The 27,364-nt window shown below is 40.4% G+C and overlaps 1 protein-coding gene across 1 annotated transcript in view; it reads left to right on the top strand.

Annotated features, from left to right (window-relative positions):
• The window catches only part of FOXO3 (forkhead box O3), a 124,537-nt gene that overhangs the window by 84,626 nt on the left and 12,547 nt on the right, over positions 1 to 27,364 (top strand). Inside the window, exon 2 of the mRNA XM_063443530.1 lies at positions 19,299 to 20,705. Within this exon, the coding sequence (XP_063299600.1) occupies positions 19,299 to 20,681 (1,383 nt within the window). The 3' untranslated portion in view covers positions 20,682 to 20,705. The remainder of the gene's footprint in view (positions 1 to 19,298; positions 20,706 to 27,364) is intronic.

Genomic DNA, 27,364 nt, shown 5'->3' with positions numbered 1-27,364 from the left:
GAGATAGCGCAGCTAAGCCGACAAGGGCACATGTAGGAGTGTGGGGATAGATGCATGGGATTGGTTGGGAAAGAGTGTGTGTGGGTGGGATTATGTTCTGTGTAAGTTAGTGTGGGGGAGGTCTTACCTCAGTGCCACTTGAGATTCGGGCCAGCAAACAGCTTCCCGCCCGCCCTATTAGTATATTTAGTCACAGCTAGCCGGGGGTATGTCCTTGCCAATTGAGTTTGAGGGGTTACGTTTAAGTAAATGGAATGAAATGAACAAGTTTTAAGGTCTCAACCTCCCCTGCTTCAAACGGTTAACATTAGGTTACCTGAGGTGTCGTGCCCATTGAGCGTGGATAAGGTCGGCTGATGGCGGGCATTGGAAAGATATGATTTTTATGACGAGGGGGGAGGTGAGAGGAAGTGGTGATTAGGAACCACTGTATGTTTGTTGGCAAGGACGGTTGGGTCACTGTATAACACTATGTGTGGAGTCATATATGTATATATGTTAATTTATGTCTAACGTTTTTGGTTACAGAAAAAGAAGAGATTTAATAAATAAAGTTATGGATGTATTATGCAGTAATTTAGTTTGTGATAATAAATGCTGTGGCCTGTTTCATCCATACTAAGTGGTCTGTCGTTATTGGGGGGTTGAATGGGGTTAGTTTTGTTCTAGGCTGCATTGCGGATTCCCCACTACGTACATAAAAGTGATCCTGCTAGATTTGTTTTGCGCAGTTGTATGACTTGACAACATGTAGGTGAAAAATACTGAGCAAAAGGGCCGCAGTATTGCTGGTCTTTTAGACGCCTGGACATACATAATCACCCACAGCAGGAAAAGTAAATAGGTTTAGCTGAGATATATGGCAACATTTTATTATGGTCTCAACTCCGCATGCAGTGTTTACTACTTTATTGGTGTCTTTTATTTTATTATAAGAACATGGGTTAATGTTCTAGAATTTAAATGTTCTTTTCCTGCACAAAGTATGGGTTGCTATGGCAACATATTTAATCGAACACTCAAATCACCATAACTACTACAGATCGCTGTAGTTTTTATGGTGACAGGAGTGCCTTGGTACTCACCCATGAGCTAAGTCTTGCAATGCTCATTGGTGAGTATCAGCTGTTAGCTCTAAGCCAATGAGCTAAGCCCTGCTCTGCCGGCTTAGCCCAGAAGAGCTAACAAAATTCTTTGCTTAAGGATGTCTGGCTCTCCTGCATTAGTAGTGAAGGTGGGATGCGATTCTGAAAAATGTAACTCCTTACAAAGAGGGAGTGACTTTGTATTTGGAGGGTTTCTTTAAAGGAACACTATAGGGTCAGGATTACAAACATCCTGTAGTAACACAGTGTTAAAAACATTTGTTAAGCCCTCCGCCCCCCTTTAAATATGGTTAAAATTGACCTTCTTTCTAGCGTCACACAGGTATGACAGTGCTGACCCCACCCAATCTCCGCCTCCTTGGCTGAGATCATCAGATATGATGATCTCAACCAATATTATGCTTTCCTATTGGAAAGCATTGGGAGACTAATGCGCAGGTGCGGCAAAACGCCTGGGTAATCAGTATCTTCTCGTGAATGCATGCATCTTTGCGTGTCCTGCGTGCAGCACTGACTCAGGACACATCTCTAGTGGCCACCTGAGTGACTGCCTCTGGAGGTGTCCCTAGGCAGCAATTTAAACACTGCCTTTGCTGTTAGTCCCTGCAGGCATTTTCAGAGAAAACACCAGAACAACTATATTAAACTGTAGTTGTTCTGGTGACTCTAGTGTCCCTTTAAAGAATTACATATGGGTAGGGTTTGGTCTTTTAGAAAGAGTATCAGCCTAGTTTGAATTAGTTGAATATATGAATATATGTTTCTGTATCCATAAGATACACGGATATAAAAGTATATATAAATGTTCTGTTTGATACCCAAAACATTTTTTTTGAAGGACTTGTTTTCTGCATTACATAATTCCTTGTAGTATTCAGGGAATGAGCAGTTATCCTGGCATCACAGCCATTAAAGCTACAGTGACTGACTCGGCTAATAAGTATATTTAATTTTATTGCAGAGATGGCAGTGTCTTAAAATTCACCTTGTCATTAAGCATGGATCACTTGCCGTTCAAGGTCCGCTATATATATTTTTTTATCACAGTTGCTGCAAGTTCATGAGTTCATATGAGAATCAGCGAAACATATAGCGCACAATGACTATTTATAATTCAAGGCTAGTTGGCAATATAAAGTTAAATATTATCTTGCTACACATCTAAAGAGAAATTACAAATATTTTTACATTAAAAATCGAAGTCTGCACAGAATCCCTAATTATTAGTTGTGTGTGTTTGTGTGTGTGTATATATATATATATATATGGGAGAGAGAGATAGATAGATATAAAACAAAATTACTTATTTGATAATGCACAACAAAACTGCCTGCCGTGACTAACCCACTACACCAGCTCTCAAAGCCACTCATTGCATGGTGTGAATACCCAGTGTCATTATGATGTTACGAGTTCAGGGGTGGACATTGGGCAATGGGCACAATGGTTTCCATCACTTCAATTATGCTCTGGTGGTTATAATGCTTGGAGTGTTATTCTTTATGGAATACTAGATCAAGATGCTTCCACTGCAATGAAGAATATACTAATAATAAGTAGGGACTACTTTGTCCCTACTTGGTAAAAACTGGTAAAAACTGAGTTTGACAAAAAGCGGAACTCCACCATCAACATTTGCCCAATCCCAACAGCCGTCACAAATTATGGCTGTGGGGTTCAGGCTCTGTCTATGGAAGACCTCATGAATCTTCCATAGTCCTCGCATGCGTGAGAGTGCAGCACTGAGTTGGCTCATGTCAACTGGAGTGCCAGGGGCTGAAGAGGACAGCAGGACGAAGATGGTACGAAGAGGACAGCAGGATGAACATGGTACGAAGAGGACAGCAGGGCGAAGATGTTGGGACAGCCTGAAGTTCCTGCAGTGAGTAAAACTTACCTCCCTTGCTCCCTGTGGCCACTTACCCCACATCGGATCTGTTACTTTCAAGGGTCACCCATAAGCCCCATTTAAATCAAAGGAAAGGCAATGGCGGTGAAAGTGATGGAGTCATACACCAAGGCAGCAGCCATTGCTCATGCCTGACATAAGTAGTACAGGAGTAGTACAGGATTTTGAAACCATATTCTACCCTCTGAAGCAAAAAGCAGATCAGAGTTTATAGCTTCCATTAATGGCATTATTTTTCCACAAGACCACACTATACATACTGTCACACACAAATCAGCATTGACTTATGGATGATCTTCTTATACTAAATCATTTTTGGTATTGCTCTATTATGGACCTTTACCCTAATAGCAAAAGCATAAATAAAGTCATTGATGCTGATGACATACCGTATATACTCGAGTATAAGTCGACCCGAATATAAGCCGAGACCCCTAATTTTACCCCCCAAAATTGGGAAAACTTATTGAGTATAAGACTAGGGTGGGAAATGCAGCAGCTACTGGTAAATTTCTAAATAAAATTAGATCCCCAAAAAATTACATTAATTGAATATTTATTTTATGTATACAATGAATGCAGTGTGTGTGTGTGTGTGTGTGTATATATAATGCAGAGTGTGTGTGAGTATGTATATAATGCAGTGTGTGTATGAATGCAGTGTGTGCAGTGTGTGTGTGTGTGTGTGTGTGTGTGTGTATGAATGCAGTGTGTATGAATGCAGTGTGTGTGTGTGTATGTGATGCAGAGTGTGTAACCTTGGTGGGGGGTGGTTAATCATTATTATTTTTTTATATTATTAATATTTTTATTTTATTTTAATATAACTAATTTTTTTATTTTATTATATTTTTTAAATTTTAATTTATATTTTTTTCATCCCCCCCCCCTCCCTGCTTGATACATGGCCAGGGAGGGGGGCTCTCATTCCCTGGTGGTCCAGTGGCATTGGCTGTGTAGGAGGGGGGCTGGCAGAGATTTGTTACTTACCTTTACAGCAGCTCCTGTCAGCTCCCTTCTCCTGCATTCCTATCATTCCTGTTATACTCGAGTATATACGGTAAGTCCTTTTCGATATTTTTTGCCTCCATGTTTGATGGTATGTGCCTGAATTGACTTTACAATTGTGAAAGTCTACGAAAAGACTAAAACATCTTTTATTTATACTCTTTGCTACCTTTTGACAACACCCACTTTTCTGACTACTCCCCTAAAGCAACATAAGCCCCTTAACCCCTTAAGGACACAGGACATGTGTGACATGTCATGATTCCCTTTTATTCCAGAAGTTTGGTCCTTAAGGGGTTAAAGGGACTCTGTAGGCACTGTAATTGCTTCATCTCACTGAAGTGGTGATAGTTTCTGGAATCCCTTAGCTCCATCCTTTCATTCAGCGTTAAACCAATTTTAATAATCAAGAGTCCTGCGCACACCATTGCTCCTCTGTGCTGTTTGGAATAATAAGGAAGCATTAACTTGTGCAGCAATGGACCACTGTGATTAGCTGAAAGTGTCAGAAAACCTTCAGTCTATTACAATGCTCATTGCTGGTATGAATTGGTATGGTTAGAACGAATTGCGTGATCTCTGCCTTAGCCATTCCCCCAGTGGGAGCCAGTTATGGGGGGCCAGGGTTTAACACTGAATGGAGAGACAGTGCCCGGGACTCTGAAATGGTTATAGTGCCTCCAGTGCCCCTTTAACCCCTTAAGGACCAAACTTCTGGAATAAAAGGGAATCATGACGTGTCAGGCACGTCATGTGTCTTTAAGGGGTTAAAGACCAGAATAACCAGGATTTACGCAAATCCCTTCATATCATGGCTGTAGTGGCAGCAAATCATCTGTCATGAAAGAGTAAAAAATCTATTTCAGTAGTTTATAATTAAAATCAATAATATTTTGAATAATTATTATGAATGAAGATTGAGTGTTTTTTTTTTTTTATTCTGAAATTCTAGAGAAAAAATAAGGAGTCACATCTGCACAAATTCTATTCTACATCTTTGTGGCTGACACGCTGCTGTTATTTCAGTCAAATTGCCAGATTTGTAACAGCGAGCTTTCGCTGCATGTAATTGTATAGCGTAAATACGTATACGCTCCTACTCATTAGCAAACTTGGCTCAATGACTTAATTGCGTTGGTTTGTAGAATGTGTAATGTTTACATGCAGGCTTTTTTTTTCTTTCCAAGGCTCTCTGTTAGTGGAACTGTGTGTTTCTTTTTCCTGTATTTTTTATTATATTCTTAGGCATTGTGTTAGAGGAATTAATTTTTACTGCAATAATAATTCTAAACAAACATCTAACACATTACCGTTTTTTTAGACATAATTATTATTATTATGTTATTATTTATATAGCGCCAACAAATTCCGCAGTGCTTTAATGCAAAAGCATCTAGATCAGGCATAGGTATGGTGCTGAATGTAGTAGTTCTATGCTGCAATCAATGAAATAATTATAAAGGAGTCCTCTTGATTAAGTCATTGTTGTGTTTTCTGCAGGATTAGAATTCTGTATACAGCAGGGCAGATTTATTTTTTTCTTGGAATTTCACATCTCTTGGGACAATCAATCAATTAAGAAGTAATAGTTTTTAAGTTTGTTTAGCATGTAGACCATGGGTATCTTCAACCTCGATTTAAGTACGGCACTTTGAATCCAATCCCAATAAATCTGCCGCTGAAAATTAGGGCTTATATTTCCCCTTTAGTACATGGCCATGGCTCATATTCAAGTGTTGGTAATTGCCTATTTTTGATAGTGTCCAAAAGGACCCAATGATGTTGAGATTTCCCAGTAATGGCCTCTAAGGATCACCAAGATACCTAGATGCAGATGTTCTTTGGCTTAAATTTATTAAAAATTCTGGAAAATTAAGCTGGACACAGTGAGACTAAATAAAATGCACCAAAGTATTAAAGTATTACTATCCCGTATATAGTTGTTGATATATATATATATACAAGATACAAATTTGATCTATATATAATATATACACACACACACACACTTATTTTTACTTTATTCAGTTGACAATTTTCCTTTAAATGTCTTGTTCCAAAATCCATTACTCACTAATTCCATTCTTAATCTTGAGGTCTGTTTCTAGCCCTGTCTTATCTCCCTGGTCATTTTTGTGCTTTGTAAATTCCGTTCAATTGCTGTGTAATTCTTGGCAAACAAATAGTCTATGTGCAGTTTTCCAAACAGCATTGCAAGTCACGTTTGTACTTCTGAATTATGGCAGAAGAAACAAATTGTGCTAAATGCAAGTTCCATTAACAAGCCCTCGTCCTAGAAATGACTGAAAACGATGTACTGTTAAAGAAGCGGAAATAATACCCCTCTTGTTTGCCACGTCATTGTACAATACAAAGTTAATAGGTTTTCTGTAGAATCAGCTTATTTTGTGTTGCACAGTTTCTCATCCTAACCAGAAGAAAAGATTTTATAGATTTTGCATGTGTAGAATTGCTGTTTCTGCTTACGTCATCCCTACCCCTAATGCTGTGTTCAGCAGAAAATGTTGCCTCTTTTTTCTGTTTAACATATTTATAATAAGACTTTTTTGTTTAAAGCAGATCTGTTGATTAGACCCCTCTATCACAAAGACCCATGAAGCTGACAGATCCAATGTGGAAGAGAAGTTTTACTTAACTCAGACTGTCCCTCTCGGCCACTGCCATCTTTGTCCTGCTGTCCTCTTTGTCTCCTGGCACTTGCGTGCATGCAGGAGAGTGCAACACTATTGTTTTTGGAGGATCCTGCAAGCAGTGTTAATTTTGTCGGCAAAGTTCTATTTAGTCATAGTTGTTTTACTAAAATGCGATTTTAGTTTTAGTCGTATTTTAGTTATCTGAATTGTTTTAGTTTTAGTCTAGTTTTAGTTGACTAAATCTCAAAGATTTTAGTCGACAAAATTTGTGACGGCTGCTGTGATTGGACAAAAGTTGATGGCGGAGCTCTGCCTTTTTGTCAACGTTTGTCAATTATCCGGCTTTACCATAAGACAAAGTAGTTCATACTTTGTCTTATGGTATCTTTTGTATTTGATTTGACCTGCTACAGATGATATAACACAAATGAAACTGTCTCATATGGATATCTGTTGCTATATGGGACATGACAGAAGTGTAAAAAATTCTGAAAGAGAATTTTGTACAATGCAGACAGTCTTATAAGTGCATACTTCATCAAAGCATTGGCGAGATTGATGTGGCAAGTTTGTCTTCAGGTACATAGAAAAGTGTAATCTATAAATGTGCTAATTAAATTACCAGCATATGTAATAAGTAAAGGATATTACTTACTTGGTTTCCTGTTGCTTTATTTTTATTTATTTTGATCTTTGTAGCCTAATTACAGTGAAGAATCATTATATTCTGTACATGTCCATATCAGCTTGTAGATTTATTTTTAAGTTTGGCCTAAAGTTTTCAAATTACTCCTGGGTTAATCTCTGTTCACTGTTTTAATTAGTGAACAAGTTATGCTGCATTAAATCTAGCATGGGTATAACTACATGGCTATGCATGTCGTACGTTTTGGTAAATAAAATAAAAGGTTTTCAAAAATCCATAGTATTTAGTGTTGCATGTCAAAAGAGAGATATATTGTATCTCTGACACCATACTAAACTGGTTACTAAAATGCACAGTGACAGCTCTTTCATAGTTATTGTGATACAGCTATCCAATGACACAACCACCCTTCATATTTAAGATATCATATTCAACTATATATCTTTTTGATGACTATCCGGCCTACAGCTTTATCATTTTAAATGAAATGCCTTACCAGACAATGTGTATAGGAGTGTAGTGAACAATTAAGTTGCTTGTTATATCCTTTTGAAACCAGTAATGTTGTTCTGATAAATTAAGGTGGGCCTAGTGCAGCAGAACCAATCATAATAAACACAATCCTTTTTTTTTCATTTGAGAGGGGTTTCTGGAACCACTTCTCGCATGTTTATTTTGTTAATCCTTACACTTCGTACTTCTTCTGTTTATTAAGTCTTCATCTTATCATAAGTTATGTTAGGTGATTAAATGATTTACTATGTACTGACGCTGGCAAAAAGCTACTTTGGTCATAGAATGTATTTGTTTATTGCAAAAGCAAACTTGTGATAGCTGATATGTAATTATTTTAGCAGTCTTGCGTAAGATTGAACAAGCAAAATGGAACACCATGCACAGATATATAAATATATGGTTGTGTTTGTCTGTGCTTGTGTGTCTATATTTAACATATATATATATATATATATATATATATATATATATATATATATATATATATATATACATAAATCCACCAAATAAGGTTGCTCTCCGGATTTAAAACACAAATTTATTAATACAGTTTAAAAATAACGATTAGCGGTCGTTATTTTTAAACTGTATTAATACATTTTTTTTTTAAATCCGGAGAGCAACCTTATTTGGTAGATTTCTATTTTTTTGGAGCCTTGGTGATGCGCCCGGTGACGTTTCTTTTTGAGCGTGAGTGCAGGGGAATATTGCATTTTTTTTACATATATATATATATATATATATGTGTGTGTGTATGTGTGTATATATATATATATATATATGTGTGTGTGTGTGTGTATAGTTGTAATATACTTACCATAATAGGTTGAGAGTCGGTTGTGTCTTGGTAGGCTTGAATAAAAAGGGCCAACATTTATTATTTTGCTTTAATTATTTATTAACATTAGCAAGTTTTACTATTACAAGGCCAGGCTATTGACCACTTATTTCTCTAATCGGCAAAGGTACGTATCTGGTATATGCGGAAGAATTCCATCTGCCCAATATTTTTGATTACATGTGAGAATACATTGTTACCTGAGGCAACTGATGCTGCTCTTATTCTGAACGATTTGCCGGTGAAAGAGTTGGATGGTTGAAAGCCTAGTCGTGTGAACAGGATTCTGGTACGTTTATTGTATGAGAGAGGTTCCCCATGTAACTGCAATAACTGGGTACCTGTGAGTCTACCTCTTAATGTTGGAATGTATGTATCGAGTTTTCTGACTGGGCACCATTTATTTTCTGAGGTGAAGTGCTGAATTCCGACAGAGGGACCAGTTTGGTTAGAGTGGTTTGTTTAAGTTGTAACGTATAGTGATCGTCTTTCCTAATAAGGCCTTATTTATCTTAATAACTGTATTGATAGGTTGGGTGAGGTAATAGTGATGTCATACCACTTCTCATAGTACCTATTATTTCACTCCATGTATGGTCAGTAATAGGCTGAGTGCATGAGCTGACTAAGAGACTGCTAAAGTACTGGGAGTATGAGGGCACAATGCAACAACAAGGGTCAGATCATTTCTCCATGCGCACGACACAAATAACTGACTTGGGGGGCTGCCAGCTGATGTAAAATATAACAAATAAACCTATTGTTTAGAGCAGCAAAGTACCATATTCTTTAAAGTGCTGCCTGGGTCCAATGGACTTACCAGAACCTCCTATAGGTCAGTCCTGCTATCAATCAATATACAGGTACAAACCATACAGTCCCAAGATGTCCCAGACAGAACAATATCAGCTTTAGAGCTGTTCTACGCTAAGAACTACTACATTACACAAGTTATAACACAGTTTAGTCGTGCTAGTAATAACAGTTTAAACCTGGCGAAAAAGTGCACAAGATGAGCAGGAGATCCTTTTGAAAACAAGAGCCGTCCCTCACATAAATACAGGTAGTTTGAGAAGTAAAATTAGACTGGCCATACTGACTGTATAGGTCCTTTGCTCAACTTGCTCTTAAAAAAATAAAAAAAAATAAACATGTGGCATTGCATGTTTAAGTACACTAAGCTCCCAACATTTTTTTTCCATGCATTGCTGTATTTAATGGATCTGTATTAAATGATTCCACTCACCTGCAATTTACTTTCTATTAAGAATTTACAAAATGTAATTTCGATAGATTTTATTTCTCATGTCCTGCAGAGATAATCATTTAGCTGAAAGAGAAACCGTTAATCTTGCGTCTTTGATCGGTAACGCGTTGTACTTCAAAACCGAGGCAGTTTGTTTTTACAAAACGGCTGATAAACTGATTAGCAATCTAAAATAGCACTGTACATAGAGTTTCTGATTAAGATTAGGCATCACAGCACAAACATCAAGGATCTTATTAGACTGTCAAATACTCATACGCAGGAATTGAATGAAGTTGCGGCCTGTGCTGATTAATTTAGTTTTGTTTATCTTTATCTGTCATCTTTTCTAACAGCATGAAAACTTATCTCTGACATAATTGGTCCCTCTGTCTGTGGTGGTATTTTGTTAGTCACTGGCTCCAAGGGTCAGTAACGCATTATCAGGTAAATACTCTAGAAGAGTTCTGACTTAAAGGATGAACCTTTGGTTTTACCTTTTTTGTAAATCCATGGTAATATCAATTTCTTGAGAATTCAAGAACACCAGTTCTGAAAGACAAAGATTTGATACAAAGTAATTAGGTGGGCTACAGAATTAATAGGGCAATACATAATATACCTCACATCAATGGCAGGTATGAGATTGGGAGGGGGAGGGGCAGGCAGACCCTAAAGGTGCTTCACCAGTGGCAAGACTTGCATCACTGGTGGCACCCTTGCCACTGAAGGGGCATTTACGGCTGGTCCCGAACCTGCAAAGCCTTGCAGAGAGCTCTGCTGGGTCCTAGTGCATGTAATGATACGCCCGCACTGTGCTGCCTGAAGACAGTTCACTTATGTCCCCAGATGTGGATACGTTTCCCAAATAATTTAATATTTTTGGATAAACTTTTAAAATGATTTATTATGTATATTTTATATATGTTGAAAAATCATCATCATAAAAAGGCCTGAACTGGGATAGTGGGAAATTAGCGCTGTACAAAGTAGAGGATGTCCTTCGTGGAGACTTGGGGAAAGAACATTTTAACTTACGCAATCAGATGGGCTCTTTTTCTGTAAAGGCAATAGAAGGAATTCACTGTTTAGATAATCTGATATTGTTGATATTATGCATGATGTCCAGTCCAGTTAATGAACAAGTCACCACATAGCTGTTTACATTGGTCATGGTTATGTTTACATTATGTTTTTTTAGAAGGTGCATCAAAAGTTTATTCTTTATGACTAACATTGCAAAATCCAAATTTTATCTCCCACCATAACTACCAAAGGCAGAAATGCTTACTGAAGTGTAAATCAGGCTGCAGAGGTTAGCACTGTTGTAAAAGGAATTTCTTGAAAAAAGTGCCATCTTCTCTACAAGGATGATATGGGATGTGGCAGTATCATCATCAATTGGTACTACTGTGGCTTTACATTGTAGAATGAATAGTAGAATCCCCATGGAGGTTCCCTTGGTACTATGTCTAGGCCAACCATTGCAAGCCCACGCAGAGAAGATGACTTATGGCCGTGTGAACATGCTGCCAGAGCGTTACTAGTAACAGTCAAATCCTGAGAGTAGGAGGTTGGTTAAGTAGAACTGATTTCTGGTGTATAATTCCATCTCTAAACAGGCGTGGCATAAGATAAGCAATGGTGAACAAATGGTCAGATCTCCATGGTAACCAAACATGCCTGACATTAGCCGAACATCTTCAGCAGTGTACAGTGAATAGAAGTAAAGACATCTAAAGTAGTTACACAGTTTTTTTTAAACAAAAAAAACTTTTGAGAAGGAATGAATATTGGTTCATCAAGTGGACAACATGGCGTTGAATATTTGGATGCCATCCAGCATACATTAGCTCTTGTGTTTGGTCTTTTATTTGAGGTTGGGTGGGTGGCTAATGTGTTGTACTTGTATATCAAGCAAGCTATAAATGGCTTTCACTATATACTAGAATTGAATGTGTGATTCTGGAATGGAATGTTCCAGAAGCTCTCCAGCAGGCACAGACAGCAAACAGCTGGTAAAGGCCTGTACTGCTGTCTCCTCATCAGCTCCTGCGTTTGTTTACCTACTAAACATTTCAAGGTCCTGGGAATGAAATGTGTAACACATAGTGCACTGTAAATTTGTTAGATTTTTTTTTTTCTTTCTTTTACTAATTCCTAACCAACATTACAGTCAGTCGATATAAGCTGTTTATATATTTATAAAATCCTTCAACTCTGAAAAGCTTCGTATTTTTGGCTGGCAAGCCTTAAAATTTATATATTTTTTTTATCTCTGTCTAAATTGTAAAAATTAAGTACTAACAACGGCATGTTGGCAACATTTACTCAAATTACTGGTATTCTTTCATACATAACATATTTACTGGTATGGCATGTTATAAGAAATTATAGGGGTTATATATAAAACGTTTTGACCTTTTATGCAGTTTTTTTCTGTATTTTCTTGTTAACATTCATTTATTTCCTTATTTGTGCAAAAATATTCCTTACTACACCTTCCTGTAATTTAATTTTTGCAATAATTTTTTATTTTTTATTTCATGGTTCCTCTATTTGTTGCTTCCAAGAACTCTTTTTCTTAACTCTTTTCAAAAAGGAGCTGTGAACGTTTTTGCACCACTATCCGTGTGCTGAGTTTTCTGAAAAATATATAAAAAAAATCCTACTGATAGTACTCATTTGTCTTAATTTGTGAAATATAATCAATAGTAAAATCAACAGGAAAAAATGGAATAAAACTCACTAGAAATTCAGAAGAAAATGTGAATAAAAGGAACCAATGTATGAAGGGTGGGGAGTGTAGAGCTTTTCTCCTTACTATATACCCAAGTTTTTTCCACTTTTGTATTTCTGGGGGAGAGGGGGGTGTGGGGAGAGAGAGATTTTTGAAGGAACAAGTGCCCCCACTGGGAAAGCAGGAAAGCAGCCCATAGCCCAGGGCCAAACTTTATATTTTCAGAAGTGAGATCATTGAGAAGTAGAGGGTAAAATTGAGGCCATATTTATGCTGGGCAGGCAGATTATGGAAAGACTGTCGCTATGGAATTTAGAATTTTACACTCTCGTCAGAACAGCTGAGCAGGCAGACCAGAGGCGGGTGGATTAGTATCAATTATTATTTTGTGTATTTTTATATCTATTTTTATTTTTTCCCTCCTTTCTTTTCTTGAAGTGAAAACAGCATAAATACTCAGGTCCCGTCATAACGATCATATCACTTTGTTTGGGTGAAATGTTGTTTGTTTTAGGGGTGTGGAGATTTTATAATAAATTTGAAGAATTTGTAGAGATATTTGACATAATAAATGCCAGCAATGGTTAAGGAACATTTTCTTAAAAAAAAAAACATTTCTCATATTCCAAGAAATACCGTAACTGGAAACTGTAACTCTAACTGGAAATTAAGTGTTTTTTTTGCCAGTTCCCACAGACTTCACCTTAAGCAACCAATTACTTTTTAACTACAGGTTTTCCTGTGGGTTTCAAAATGGATAGTATTTGGCTTCCCCAAAGTAATCACATTTGCCTTTTAGCCTTAAAGCTTGTTAAGTGTAAAATAAAAGGGCTTTAACCCTGGCATATATTACACACACACATACACATACACACACACACACACATATATATATATATATATATATATATATATATATATGAGAGAGAATGTTAAATTATGTAACATTTGGAAAAATAAACATTATAAAACAGTAGAAGTAGATCAATGTTTTGTGTATGTCTCAAGATTGCCATAGCCCACTGTTTTATATATTTCCTGTTACAAATATTTTCAAAGATCTTATTAAAGGGGAAGCATCGCTCCTCTGGAAATACACAATTAAATAAAACTTGTGAAAATTACCTTTAACTTATGTTAAACATTTTTGTTCATGTGACACTCCATTTCCTTTTAAAGGGACACTATAGTCACCAGAAAAACTACAGCTTATTGAATTTGTTCTGGTGAGTAGAATCATCACCTTCAGGCTTTTTGCTGTAAACACTGTCTTTTCAGAGAAAATGCAGTGTTTACATTACAGCCTAGTGATAACTTCACTGGCCACTCCTCAGATAGCTGTTAGAGATCCTACCTGGGTCATGGCTGCCTAAAATGCATCCAAACATTCAGTGTCTCCTCCCTCTGCATGCAGACACTGAACTTTCCCCATAGAGATTAATTGATTCAATTAATCTCTATGAGGAGACGCTGACTGGCCAGGGCTGTGTTTGAATCATGCTGGCTCTGCCCCTGATCTGCCTCTTTGTCAGTCTCAGCCAATCCTATGAGGAAGCACTGTGATCAGGATCAGGCTACCACTTCTGATGATGTCAGCAGACTGCTTGTTTTTTTTGAAGCAAACAGCATGCAGAGCTACAGCTTCTGGCTTGAATACAGTTAGATGTTGCTATATTTATGGAGGCATGAGGGGCCCAGGGGGGGATAGATGGTGGTTTTAACACTATAGGGTCAGGAATACATGTTTGTGTTCCTGACCATATAGTGATCCTTTAAGTTTATTTTACAAATTTAGCAAATTACATTACTATCCATTTTTGTTACTTGTTCAAGTTCACACAAACTTACATTTAAAAATGTGTCCTTTTTAACATCCCATAGAAGAAGTGGATTCATTTTTCACCGTCATTTGGCCGCCATGATTGGCAGTTGCTGCGACTATTTCCAACTGTAAATCTGATTTGCCATTTAAAATATCAGGCAGAATATGTTATATTTATACACACTACACAATTATTATATAAAAAAAATACTTTTGTCTATTTACCATAACCCCCTAAGACACAGCCTCACACTACAGTACACTGTCAGAAACCTCCGTAAGCAGCAATACAGAGTTAGTCATTGTTTAATGATTGTCCAATGACAGTGATACAAAGTTTTTCTTTGAGCTTTGAAACCTTTACTAAGCTTGATTGTGTTCCATGTGCAAACTTTTCATCAGGTTTCAGGGCAGATGCTACAGTAATCGTCACAGTAATGGTTTATTCTCTCAGCAACAAGTGAAGTATATAGACAGGGTTATTTGCTAAAGGGGAAATCAAAGTACATTTCACATTTATTAGCCAAATTAAAAAAAAAAGATCTCTAAGCTATGCTTTGCTTTGGTTATTCTGGCTTTACATTGAGATTAACTTTGAATTCTAATTTTAGTAATAACCCTGTCTGTCGTTTTGAGTAGATATTCAATTTGATACATGTAGTTCCAGTGCATGAAAGGCTCATCTTAATTTATTTGTAGAATAGCAGTCCGATCAGAAGTAAAAACAGAGTATATAGTGTATTTTTGGAATCTGTTTTTTTTTTTACTGTACATATTAGACTGGGAAATTCATTTAGGTCTAAACTTCAATTCATCGTTTGGGCCGAATGGTTGATTAATCATATAGTATACAAAAAACAGTGTAACAGTGTGGGTGCTAAACAGCATGCAGCTATGAACACTGTGGAATTAATCACTCCAAATTCCACCACAAACAACGTTATACAATTAAAAGTAAAGTGCTGAATATAGAAGCAGTATTTAATAATCTCGCTCCCAGGGTTGACACTACCCAATGTGTTAAAAAAAAAAAAAAAGAGTGAATATAGATATACCTAGGGATGAATACAGTGTTATTGCTTCTTCCTGGAATGATAAACAGAAACAACACTCTCATAGAGTAGTATAGTAATATCCCAGATTTCGTCACTTAGTGTATTCTTTAGTGAGTTGAATACCTAAAGAATACACTAAGTGACCAAATACACACTCCTGGTTGTGGGAGACTTAATCCCACAGGTCATGACTTGTGGGCTCCAGCCAACCAAAAGGAAATTTATTAAAAACAAATTTTGTTTTATATATATAATAAACTATGCAGAGTCTGGTGAATGTTTCTTGCCTTTTGCTACTGTAAAAATATATTGTAGAACTGTAAACTGCTTTCCCTTATTAAAATATGTATGTTTTGTCGCTATGGTCACATTATTAATCAAAATCACATCCTTCCACATGCAAAGGTACTTTATGTATGTAACAAAATCCAAGACTAATGAACGTATTTAATCATTATAATCTTTAGTGCATAGCATTGGTCTTAATCTGTGACATTATGAAGAACTCTTATTTTAAGAATGTTTGCTTCCTACAACTTAAGACTAGACAAATAATAGCTGACAAAACCTCTAGTGACAACAGCTGTTTAACTTCATTTTATCCAGTGGATTTCAAGGATTAAATTACAAAACTCCCCTTTTATTTTTAAAGTCTGTGAGCTTCTTGTTGCTGTTGTTCTAAATGATAAATTGACACCACATGCCCCTGTCTGACAAAAAGTGCCTCTGTTCCTGCAGAAGTACCTACAGCTGGTCTCCAGATTAATGGTCGGGATCTAGGAGCTAAATTGTGTGTAGATGTCACGCTATTTGGAACAAGAAATGTTGGAGACTTGCTTCAAATTACATTGCAGGTGTTTTGCAGCTAAATTCTGTTTTGGCCAATCAGGACCTCCTCATAGAGATGCATTGAATCAATGCATCTCTATGAGGAGAATTCAGCGTCTCCATGCAGAGCGTGAGGACGCTGAACATCAGTACTGCTTTTTCAGCAGCACTGAACCAGGAAGCACCTCCAGTGGCCATCTAAGGAGTGGCCACTTGGAGGTGTCCCTAGAGGCACCTCCAAGTGGCCACTCCTTAATGCAGTGTTTACATGAAAAAAGCCTGAAGGGAACTATTATACTCACCAGAACAACAACTACATTAAGCTGTAGCTGTAGTATTAATATTAAGGATTTGAAAAAACTTGTATTCAAGAACTGTGATCGCTGTGCTGAATACATATAGGAACCATAGCATAGCGAGTTGGCTACCTATTGAACTCCTATGATCTGAGGTTTTTCAAGTAATATCAATGTTTGGATTCACCAGTGCAGTTTTACGGATTACACAATGAATAGTGGCACACAACTGCCAACCACTCTACTTTCTCACCACTTAAAGTGGTGAGCAGTTGGCAGGAGAGAGAGGACAATTAAAGCACCAAGTGCTTGCGTCAAGGCAAGATGTCTGTGTGTATAAATGTTTTACCAGGTAGGATACATTGAGATTTCTCTAATTTTTAAGTATGTCCTGAGCCCACAACAGTTCATTGTTACTAGAGGGTACAATATAATATTAGAAATACAAAATGAGATTAAAATACACAAATATAAATTCAACACAGAACAGGTGAGAATTATAATCAATCATGATTACAGGTGCATTCTGTATTAATATATGTTGACAGAGAACTCTTAATTTTAGACTTAGGAAGATCTGACTGTGTCCGCGAGGTTATTCCAGAATTGCAGTGCTCTGTAGGAAAATGTGTATTGTGGTATACAAAATAAATAGCTTGTAATGGATTGGAGGTTATTGAAGGTGGGAACAGCTGGGGAGAGCATTCAACTCGGGTAGTGTGGGAGCTTCAAAGAAAAGCTCTTAAACACAAGGCTGGAAAGATGAAGGGTGCATCAGGATTTCAGTTTAATTCTTTTAACATGTTTAACCCCTTAAGGACCAAACTTCTAGAATAAAAGGGAGTCATGACATGTCACACATGTCATGTGTCCTTAAGGGGTTAATGGTGGGTCATGTAATTACATTGTAGCACAAAGCGGCAGAACGAATGATACAATATAGTATGTTTATTACTGTGGGTTTGAAGCACATGTGCAAACACTACATCCCCATATTCAATGACTGGCATTAGCAATTGTTGTACAATCTGTTTTCTCACTGTGGGGCATAGGCAGGATTTGTTTCTGTACAGGGAACCTAGTATTGGATAGATATATGCAGGGCCAGATTAAAAGCCCTGTGGGCCTGGTGCTGACAATTATGATGGGCCTAATTAAAGAATCTTATCGACCAAAAACACAAAAACACTCCCAGGCGTCATGTATCTGATGGAGATGGTGCTGGAAGGAAATAAAACAGCAGCTATAAGAAAACACATACCCTATGCTAATCTCCCTCTAATTTATGTTTTCATCTTTCAAGTAAATCCATAACCCCTAACAGCAGTGTCCAGTGAAGCAGGTAAAGGGGTGTGCCACTGACGCAAATCACGTTACCTGCCAAACCTGCATTGGCTGGGACATTGGGAAAATAGGGGACACTTGAAGACATAGGGACACTGAGACACTGAGACCCCAGGGACAAAGACATTAGGAACACTGGCTGGGAGACATAGGGACATTGAGACACTTGGGGCACTGGGAGACATGGAGGCACTGAGACAACAGGAGACATGGGGACACTGAGACACCAGGGACACTGAGAGACATGGGGACACTGAGTCCCTTGTCTTTCAGTGTCCCCACGTGTGTGTGTCATAATGTCTCCCAATGTCACTTCGTGTGTCAGTGTCTCCATATCTCCCAGTGTCCCCAAGTGTCTGTGTCATAATGTCTCCCAATGTCCTTAGAGTCTCAGTGTCCCCATCTCTCCCAGTGCCCCCATGTTTCCTTGCAGCTTCCTCCCCCCCCCCCCCCCCCCCCCCCAATTCTTCACTTCCCTGAGTTGCTGTCTGGACTCTCTGTAGCTGCTCCCCTGTGGGTCAGTGAGTCGAGATAGGCAGGAAGGGATATGCTGAAACTTCCTATCCCTGCCTCTCTCCACACACACAGCGACCCCAGTGCTGGTATTGCATCGTAATATGTTTATCTGTAATATCTGTTTATACTGAGAAAAATACCAGCAATTCTATTGCCAGTATGACTGCAATATCGGCACTGGTCAGGCAGCCTCAAATACTGTGCCAGTAAAATACTAGCCAGGTGTAAACCCTAAGAGTAGTGTGTGTGTGTTTTGTTTTTTTAATCAGTGGGCCTATTTCATGGGCATGGGCATGGGCCTTGAGCTGCAGCTCCATCAGCCCCTATTTTAATCCGGCCCTGGATATATATACAGTCTATATGTACCTGATCCTGATGAAAGTCCAGGACGGGGACTGAAACGTTGATTCTTTTTTTAATGAAACTTCAATAAAGAATATATTTTTAACTTCGAAAAGTCAGTTAGTGCTGGTCATCCTCCAATCCTGGCTATATGTATTATTTGACTGTGAAGCAAACAAATTATAGGCACGATGGTAACCCGGATAAACCATTATCGTATCATATATACATAGTATATACATATGTATTTAGTTTTTATGGGTATATGGGTGTGTGTATTTTGAAATTTAAATGCTTTAATAGAATAGCTACATCACAAACTTTAATGCTGAGTAATACTCAGAACCATGACCATAGCTTAAACATGTACAAGTAGGTTTAAAATCATCCTGCTATATAGACAGTCCTAATTATTTTATTTCTTTTCCACAGAATTCAATACGGCATAACTTGTCCTTGCACAGCAGATTTATTAGAGTTCAGAATGAAGGCTCAGGAAAAAGCTCATGGTGGGTGATTAATCCCGAAGGTGGAAAAGGTGGTAAGGCACCTAGAAGAAGAGCGGTGTCAATGGACAATAGTAACAAGTACACAAAGAGCCGGGGTAGGGCAGCAAAGAAAAAGGCATCCCTGCAGGGCACTCAGGATGTGACAGATGATAGCCCTCAACTTACTAAGTGGCCAGGGAGCCCAACATCACGCAGCAGCGACGAATTGGATGCCTGGACAGATTTTCGCTCCCGTACAAACTCAAATGCCAGTACAATAAGTGGCCGATTGTCACCTATTCCAGCTAACACTGAGCTTGATGAGGTTCCGGATGAGGAATTACCCTTGTCTCCCATGCTTTATAGCAGCCCAGGCAGTCTATCGCCATCTTTAAGTAAACCATGCACAGTGGAGTTGCCCAGAATAACTGATATGACTGGAACCATGAACTTAAATGATGGACTATCAGAAAACATTATGGAAGACTTGCTGGATGACATTTCCCTGACTCCCTCTCAACAGACATCTCCTGGAGCCCACATGCAGAGAAGTTCAAGCTTTACTTATGGCACTAAGGGCTCTCCATCTAGCAGCTTCAATAACACTAGTAGCTTCAACTTTCCTTTGACCTCCCTGCGTCAGTCTCCAATGCAAACCATCCAAGAGAACAAGCCAGCAATGTTTTCTACCTTGAATCATTACAGCAACCAGTCTCTACAGGATCTGCTAACCACTGACTCACTCAGCCATAGTGATGTACTAATGACACAATCTGATCCACTCATGTCCCAAGCCAGTACTGCCATCACTGCTCAGAATTCACGAAGGAATATCATTCTAAGAAATGACCCTATGATGTCTTGTGCGGCCCCATCCAGCCAAGGGGGAAGCCTTGTTAATCAGAACTTGCTCCACCACCAGCACCAGTCCCATAACTCTTTTATTGGTGGAAGCCGTGCCTTGTCAAACAGCATAAGCAACATTGGCTTAAATGATAGTAACAACCTTGACTCATCCAAACACCAGCAACAGTCGTCGGTCAGTCATTCTATGCAAACCATCTCAGACACACTCTCAGGTTCCTTGTACTCCACAGGCATGAACCTCTCAGTACTAAGTCATGAAAAGTTCCCAACCGATTTGGACCTTGACATTTTCAATGGGAGCTTGGAATGTGACATGGAGACTATCATTCGCAATGAACTGATGGATGCAGATGGGCTGGATTTTAACTTTGACTCCCTCATCTCATCTCAGAATGTCAGTCTAACTGTGGGAAACTTCACAGGTGCTAAGCAGACATCGCATAGTTGGGTTCCAGGATGATGAAAGGAAAATAGAGCTTGCCAGGTTAGTGATTTTATTCTTCAGATTCTAACTAGTAAACCATCTCTCAAATAATGAAATGTGTCACTATATAATCTGTGTATGATGCATCTTTTCCTTTTCAGTTTCATTCTAATCTATAGGGGTCTGCTTTATCACATAAAGCTCGGTCTAACTGGAGCTCGTGGGATATATAACTTATCTCCCAGGAGCAAACCCTCTTTTCATACAGGATGAATGGGACTGCTGTGTAAACTAAGAGCAGCAATACCACTGCTGCTGTCGGTTTACACACACAACAAAACAGGTTGTGTGCAGCGATTGACAGAGCCTTGAACCACGCATGCATTGTCCACAGCTCAGTTCATTCTCTTGGGTGGAGAGGACTTTGTCCAAGTTGTCCACATTATGGATACAATTTATATATACAGTCTGGAGCGGAGAGGTCTGGCTGCCTGGTTATCTTCTCTGGTCAACTGGCTTACAACTGCAGCAATTTTCACAAATCACTGCACTTATAAGCCCCTCTCAGAACTAAAGGTAGGCGCAGGATAGTCTGTGCACTATAAACTTTTGTTATAGTACTTAGACTGTCCATTTGGTGACTTGAATTTTAGAAGTATCTGTGTAATATAAGTAAGTAAATGTTACTACATAAAAATTAATGCTATTGTTTTATTGCTGACGTGGGTGCTATGTCTGAAACAACTTGGCAGTCAGTAATGTTGCATTGTGCAAGTTATCCCATCTGTTACATCACCACTTGCATAATTTGTGTGGTAAATCACAGGTAAATGACCCGTATGTTTGTATTGACATTTCAATATTGGCAAATGGGGAACTGTATAAAAATATGTTGGCACACAGACCTTGCAAAAGGTCCTTGATCACGCAGCATACTTGAGGCTATGTAAGAGATTGAACACTTCACAGTGTGGGTGCAGTATTAAAAGAAACCCAGTTCAGTTGCAACTGACAAAAGGAAAGTTTACTAAAACAGAATATGGATTATAAAAAGCAAAACAAACAAAAAACACCATTGAAAATTTAGTTTTTAGGCCTGCAAATAATTAAATAAAAATAAGGTGTTCAAATGACTTTCACAATAGTTATACACTAAATTAGGATTTTTGTAGAACTGGATTGCAAATTTTAGAGTTGGAGATCCAGGTGTGTGTCCTAAAGTTTGCGATTCCCATTCGTTCTTTAAAATCCTAGTTTAGTGAATAAGCCCCAAACAGTGGTCAATTGTTAGCAAAAGGTTAAGAGCTTGCCCTTTGGTACAATCTCCAAATTTTCTTTGCCAAACTTGTGACAAAGTACCTTGTGGGCAGTCCAATAATCAAATCATCAGCAACTCCAAACATTATTGTGGCGAAACCAACCTCGCCACTGGGCCCTGGAGAAGCCTGTTTGCTAGCCTCCTACCTACTGACTATGGCCCCTGGGTTATTTTGGGCATATTGTACTGTATATTGCTGCTACTGGCCCTTTTAACAGCATCTATGGACATATTGGGACTTTTGGGACTACTGTCCCTTTAAGACTGTGAAGCATATTCGAGTGTACTGCCTGTAATATTATATATGTATTTATAGATGTGTTAAGTTTATCCTGGGTGATTTGTATGCAGCATTCTGATTGTTCGGTAGAATCACTCCATTCAGTCTATTGAGTGAAACTACCGAACAACCAGACCACCCAGGAATGAGTGTGCCTCCAATTACCGTTTGCAACAATGTTGCAAACAGGTAATTGGCAATCAGTGCAGTGTGGTCTTTGTCCTCTGGGTGGCCGCCATTCGGGAAACAAACACGTGGCGGCGGCCATCTTAAACTACCGAACAGCGGTGTTTTGTCGTCGAGTGTCTGGAACTAAAATCGGACACTTGACTAGGCAAACACCGCTGAGACCTCCATACTTCCAGAAATTCGTATGGAAACTACCGAATGACCCGCCGTTCGGTAGAAAGAGCCCCATAAACAAGGGAATTCATTCAAACCCTCTCCAGGCTCTATAACACAGGCAATTCGCCTGTTTTCATTCCCTTGTTTGTGACCGACCGCAGGGCCAAAATGCATGGAACTGTTTTCGGATACTTTACCCATGCGGTCGGTCAAATCTTTGGAACCCCATATCTCACGAACCATTCATCCGAATTACTTGAATTTTGAATATGTTGTCCCCCTGAATAAGGGCTATCCAGCGATGCTGGATTTAAAGGTGTACCCCCGGGTTTTGGGGTACATCCAGAACTTGGCTGAAAAAGTGTACCGGATAATTGGGTTTAATGTTATCTGAGGGGAGGGGATGTGTGGGCTGAACCATGTATGTGATTGGTTATTTTATGCCTCCCCCTGGGTGTGGCCTGTATGTGGATTAGTGTAATAAAAGCCAGGCTGGATGAGCCAGTCCTGAGTTCCTGTTTTACCCTCAAAGTGAAGTGTCGTCTCATTATTGGGGGAAGGATTTATTGTATGCTGTTCCAGTTGACTGCTAGGAGTACAAGCCTATTCGTATGGTTCCTATTCAATGGTCTACAGCATTCATATGCTTGGGAGAATTTAAAAGGTTTCTTGGATTCGGTGATTGTGGTGTCTGCCAGAGTGCTTGGAGTCCTCAGGAAGCACTAGGAGCATCCATTAACGGAGGTACTCAGTCGGGGTGCCAGGTGATCCGTTACATTGGTGGCAGCGGTGGGATGGCGTCCTAGTGTGAGGTAAAGCAGCTCAGAGACACTGTTTGGATTTACAAATTGAGGGCAACGCTAGCAGTCGTGCAGTGCCCCTGGGGGCAGACAAGTATGGAAGGTTCTGGCTCTGGAGATGATTGGCTGGCCGAGGTGAGGCAGCGAGTGGCCGAGTATGGGGATGATATACCCATGGAGACACGCCGGGTGATCTGGAACCAGGTCATGGCCGAGCGAAACACAAGGCTGGACCGAGAATACCGGTTGGCAAAAGAGAGGAAGTATGCTCAGCAGCAGGAGCGTTACAGCAGCCGGGTAGAGGCTGCATCCGAGGAGGTTAGCCGTCTTTCCCTGAGGCGGCGGGAGGAACCCGAAGTGGGGGTCCTCATAGACTGGTCCTGTGAGGAACCACAACAGGCAGGTAGAGATGGGACCAAGGTCTCTCCACCGGGCCCACCGGGATGCTGGGCAGCCGGCCCAGATCCCCAGCAGCAGCCAGAGTTGCCAGGTGGGGAAGCAGGTGGCCCTTACTCACAAATGTTGAGGGGCCTCACGGATTGGTCCTGGGAAGACCCACAGATGGCAGGTGGAGATGGGACTGCGGTCTCTCTACCGGCCCTACAGGGATGCTGGGCAGTCGGCCCAGATCCCCAGCGGCAATGTGCGTTACAGGGAGCTGACGGTGCCGTTCTTGCTATCCAGCTGCATTCAAGGCTGCAGGGACAGGAGCCTGTTATCCCCTCTCCCCAGCGGCTGAAGGTGTGTAAGGGAGAGGAGTTGGTTATTCCCTCTCCCCAGCGGCAGCACAGCTCACCAAGGGGAGACAGTAAGCCCCTCACCAGCGCAGATGGGACCGTGGTCTCTGCGCCCTGCCTACAGGGAGTACAGAGGGTCAGCCCTGCTCCCCAGCGGCAGAAAGTGTGTAAGGGAGAGGTGTTTGTTACCCCCTCTCCCCAGCGGCAGCTTAGCACACCAAGGGGAGACAGTAAGCCCCACACCAGCGCAGATGGGACCGTGGTCTCTGCGCCCAAGTTACAGGGAGCTGAAGGGGCCGTCCTCCCTCCCCAGCGGCAGTGTGATTTGTTGGGAATTGGGAGCCCAGTCTCCATTCCCCAGCGGCAGTGTGAATTGCAGGGAATTGGGAGCCCAGTCTCCATTCCCCAGCGGCAGGCTGAGTTACAGGGGGCAGAGGTAGTTGGTCCTACCCTCCAGCAGCAGAGTGATATGCCGGGAAGGCAGTGTGAAGTGCAGGGAGAGGAGAGCAGCGTCCTCCCTCCCCAGCGGAAGGCTGAGTTACAGGGGGCAGAGGTAGTTGGTCCTACCCCCCAGCAGCAGCGTGATTTTTTGGGAATAGAGAGCCCAGTCTCTATTCCCCAGCAGCAGGACACTGAATTGGGAGGAGAGACAGTCGGTCTCCCTCCACAAAGACTGAAAGTAGGCATGGGAGAGGAGATTGTTACCTCCTCTCCCCAGCGGCGGATCATCAATGGGCAGAGTGTTCTAATGGGAGAGGAGCTGGTTACCACCTCTCCCCAGCGGCAGCTTAATGTACCAGGGGGGGACTGTAAGCCCCACACCTGTGCAGATAGGACCGTGGTCTCTGCACTTCCAGCACAGGGGGTAGGGACGGTCGGTCCTGCCCCCCCACAACAGGGCTGTTTAGCCAAAGGGGAGACAGTCTGTCTCCAGCAGCAGAGCTGTGTAACTAAAGGGGAGACAGTCGGTCTCCAGCAGCAGAGCTACGCAGCAAAAGGGGAGACAGTCGGTCTCCAGCAACCAGGCTCCAACCAGACTACTCCTGTAGTAGTGCTGGCACCAGGGCAGAGTACCGCTGGTCTCTGCCCACTCAGCAACCCACCAAAACAGCCTACCAGTCCCCCACACAGCCGGGGTGAGGCACCTGGACCTGGACAAGTTTTTCCATTACTCAGGTGTAGTAACCATTTATTGTGGGTGGGCTGTACTGCTGTTTCTGTTTTGTGGGTGGGCTGCTGGACTAACAAGGGCACTGACCGGCAAGAGGTCAGGTACCCTGTTAGTCTGTTTGGAAAAGGGGAGAAGTGTGGCGAAACCAACCTCGCCACTGGGCCCTGGAGAAGCCTGTTTGCTAGCCTCCTACCTACTGACTATGGCCCCTGGGTTATTTTGGGCATATTGTACTGTATATTGCTGCTACTGGCCCTTTTAACAGCATCTATGGACATATTGGGACTTTTGGGACTACTGTCCCTTTAAGACTGTGAAGCATATTCGAGTGTACTGCCTGTAATATTATATATGTATTTATAGATGTGTTAAGTTTATCCTGGGTGATTTGTATGCAGCATTCTGATTGTTCGGTAGAATCACTCCATTCAGTCTATTGAGTGAAACTACCGAACAACCAGACCACCCAGGAATGAGTGTGCCTCCAATTACCGTTTGCAACAATGTTGCAAACAGGTAATTGGCAATCAGTGCAGTGTGGTCTTTGTCCTCTGGGTGGCCGCCATTCGGGAAACAAACACGTGGCGGCGGCCATCTTAAACTACCGAACAGCGGTGTTTTGTCGTCGAGTGTCTGGAACTAAAATCGGACACTTGACTAGGCAAACACCGCTGAGACCTCCATACTTCCAGAAATTCGTATGGAAACTACCGAATGACCCGCCGTTCGGTAGAAAGAGCCCCATAAACAAGGGAATTCATTCAAACCCTCTCCAGGCTCTATAACACAGGCAATTCGCCTGTTTTCATTCCCTTGTTTGTGACCGACCGCAGGGCCAAAATGCATGGAACTGTTTTCGGATACTTTACCCATGCGGTCGGTCAAATCTTTGGAACCCCATATCTCACGAACCATTCATCCGAATTACTTGAATTTTGAATATGTTGTCCCCCTGAATAAGGGCTATCCAGCGATGCTGGATTTAAAGGTGTACCCCCGGGTTTTGGGGTACATCCAGAACTTGGCTGAAAAAGTGTACCGGATAATTGGGTTTAATGTTATCTGAGGGGAGGGGATGTGTGGGCTGAACCATGTATGTGATTGGTTATTTTATGCCTCCCCCTGGGTGTGGCCTGTATGTGGATTAGTGTAATAAAAGCCAGGCTGGATGAGCCAGTCCTGAGTTCCTGTTTTACCCTCAAAGTGAAGTGTCGTCTCATTATTGGGGGAAGGATTTATTGTATGCTGTTCCAGTTGACTGCTAGGAGTACAAGCCTATTCGTATGGTTCCTATTCAATGGTCTACAGCATTCATATGCTTGGGAGAATTTAAAAGGTTTCTTGGATTCGGTGATTGTGGTGTCTGCCAGAGTGCTTGGAGTCCTCAGGAAGCACTAGGAGCATCCATTAACGGAGGTACTCAGTCGGGGTGCCAGGCGATCCGTTACAATTATACTTTAGCTTATCATATAACCATGTTGCTTGGTTTTCCTACCGACAGTAGTGAACCGCCCGCATCTTGTTTTGCGTAGAATTAGTGTATCAACTGAAGCAATTATGTATATGGAACATCATATATTTTTTTTTGCCCTGTAGTACGCACTCCTGTCTTATTTCCATAACATGCCACTCTGTTGATGTAAATACATCTTGTGTAAATTAGCCATATGTACACTCCATTCTCCAACCTGATTCAAAATTCATCTTTAGTGTGATTTGCCTAAGAAGTGACAGTGTTGCTATAGAGAGCTCCTTTGTGATAAATTAGGTGTATGAATATTCTGGATTGGAAATTTTCTGAAGATATCGTTGCCATATAAACCCTTTGATAAAACGAGTGCACTTGTGGTTTTCTATACCTCTTGAGCATTTTGATTAGTTTTGATTATATTTCATAAAGAATGTTGTTGTTTTTTTTGTTTTTTTTCTATCCAGTTAATGCAGAGGATAAACTCCAGATTTTTCTCGCTATCATTGTAATTACTTGTGTAATTGTTAATCACTTTAAATCTCTTTTGGATTACTCGGTAATAACAAATGAATGATGCCCCTTTGTGATCACTCTGCT

The sequence above is a fragment of the Pelobates fuscus genome, chromosome 2 (assembly GCF_036172605.1).
Source record: "Pelobates fuscus isolate aPelFus1 chromosome 2, aPelFus1.pri, whole genome shotgun sequence".
NCBI classification, from domain to species: Eukaryota; Metazoa; Chordata; class Amphibia; order Anura; family Pelobatidae; genus Pelobates; species Pelobates fuscus.
This window is presented reverse-complemented; position numbering and strand designations above follow the sequence as displayed.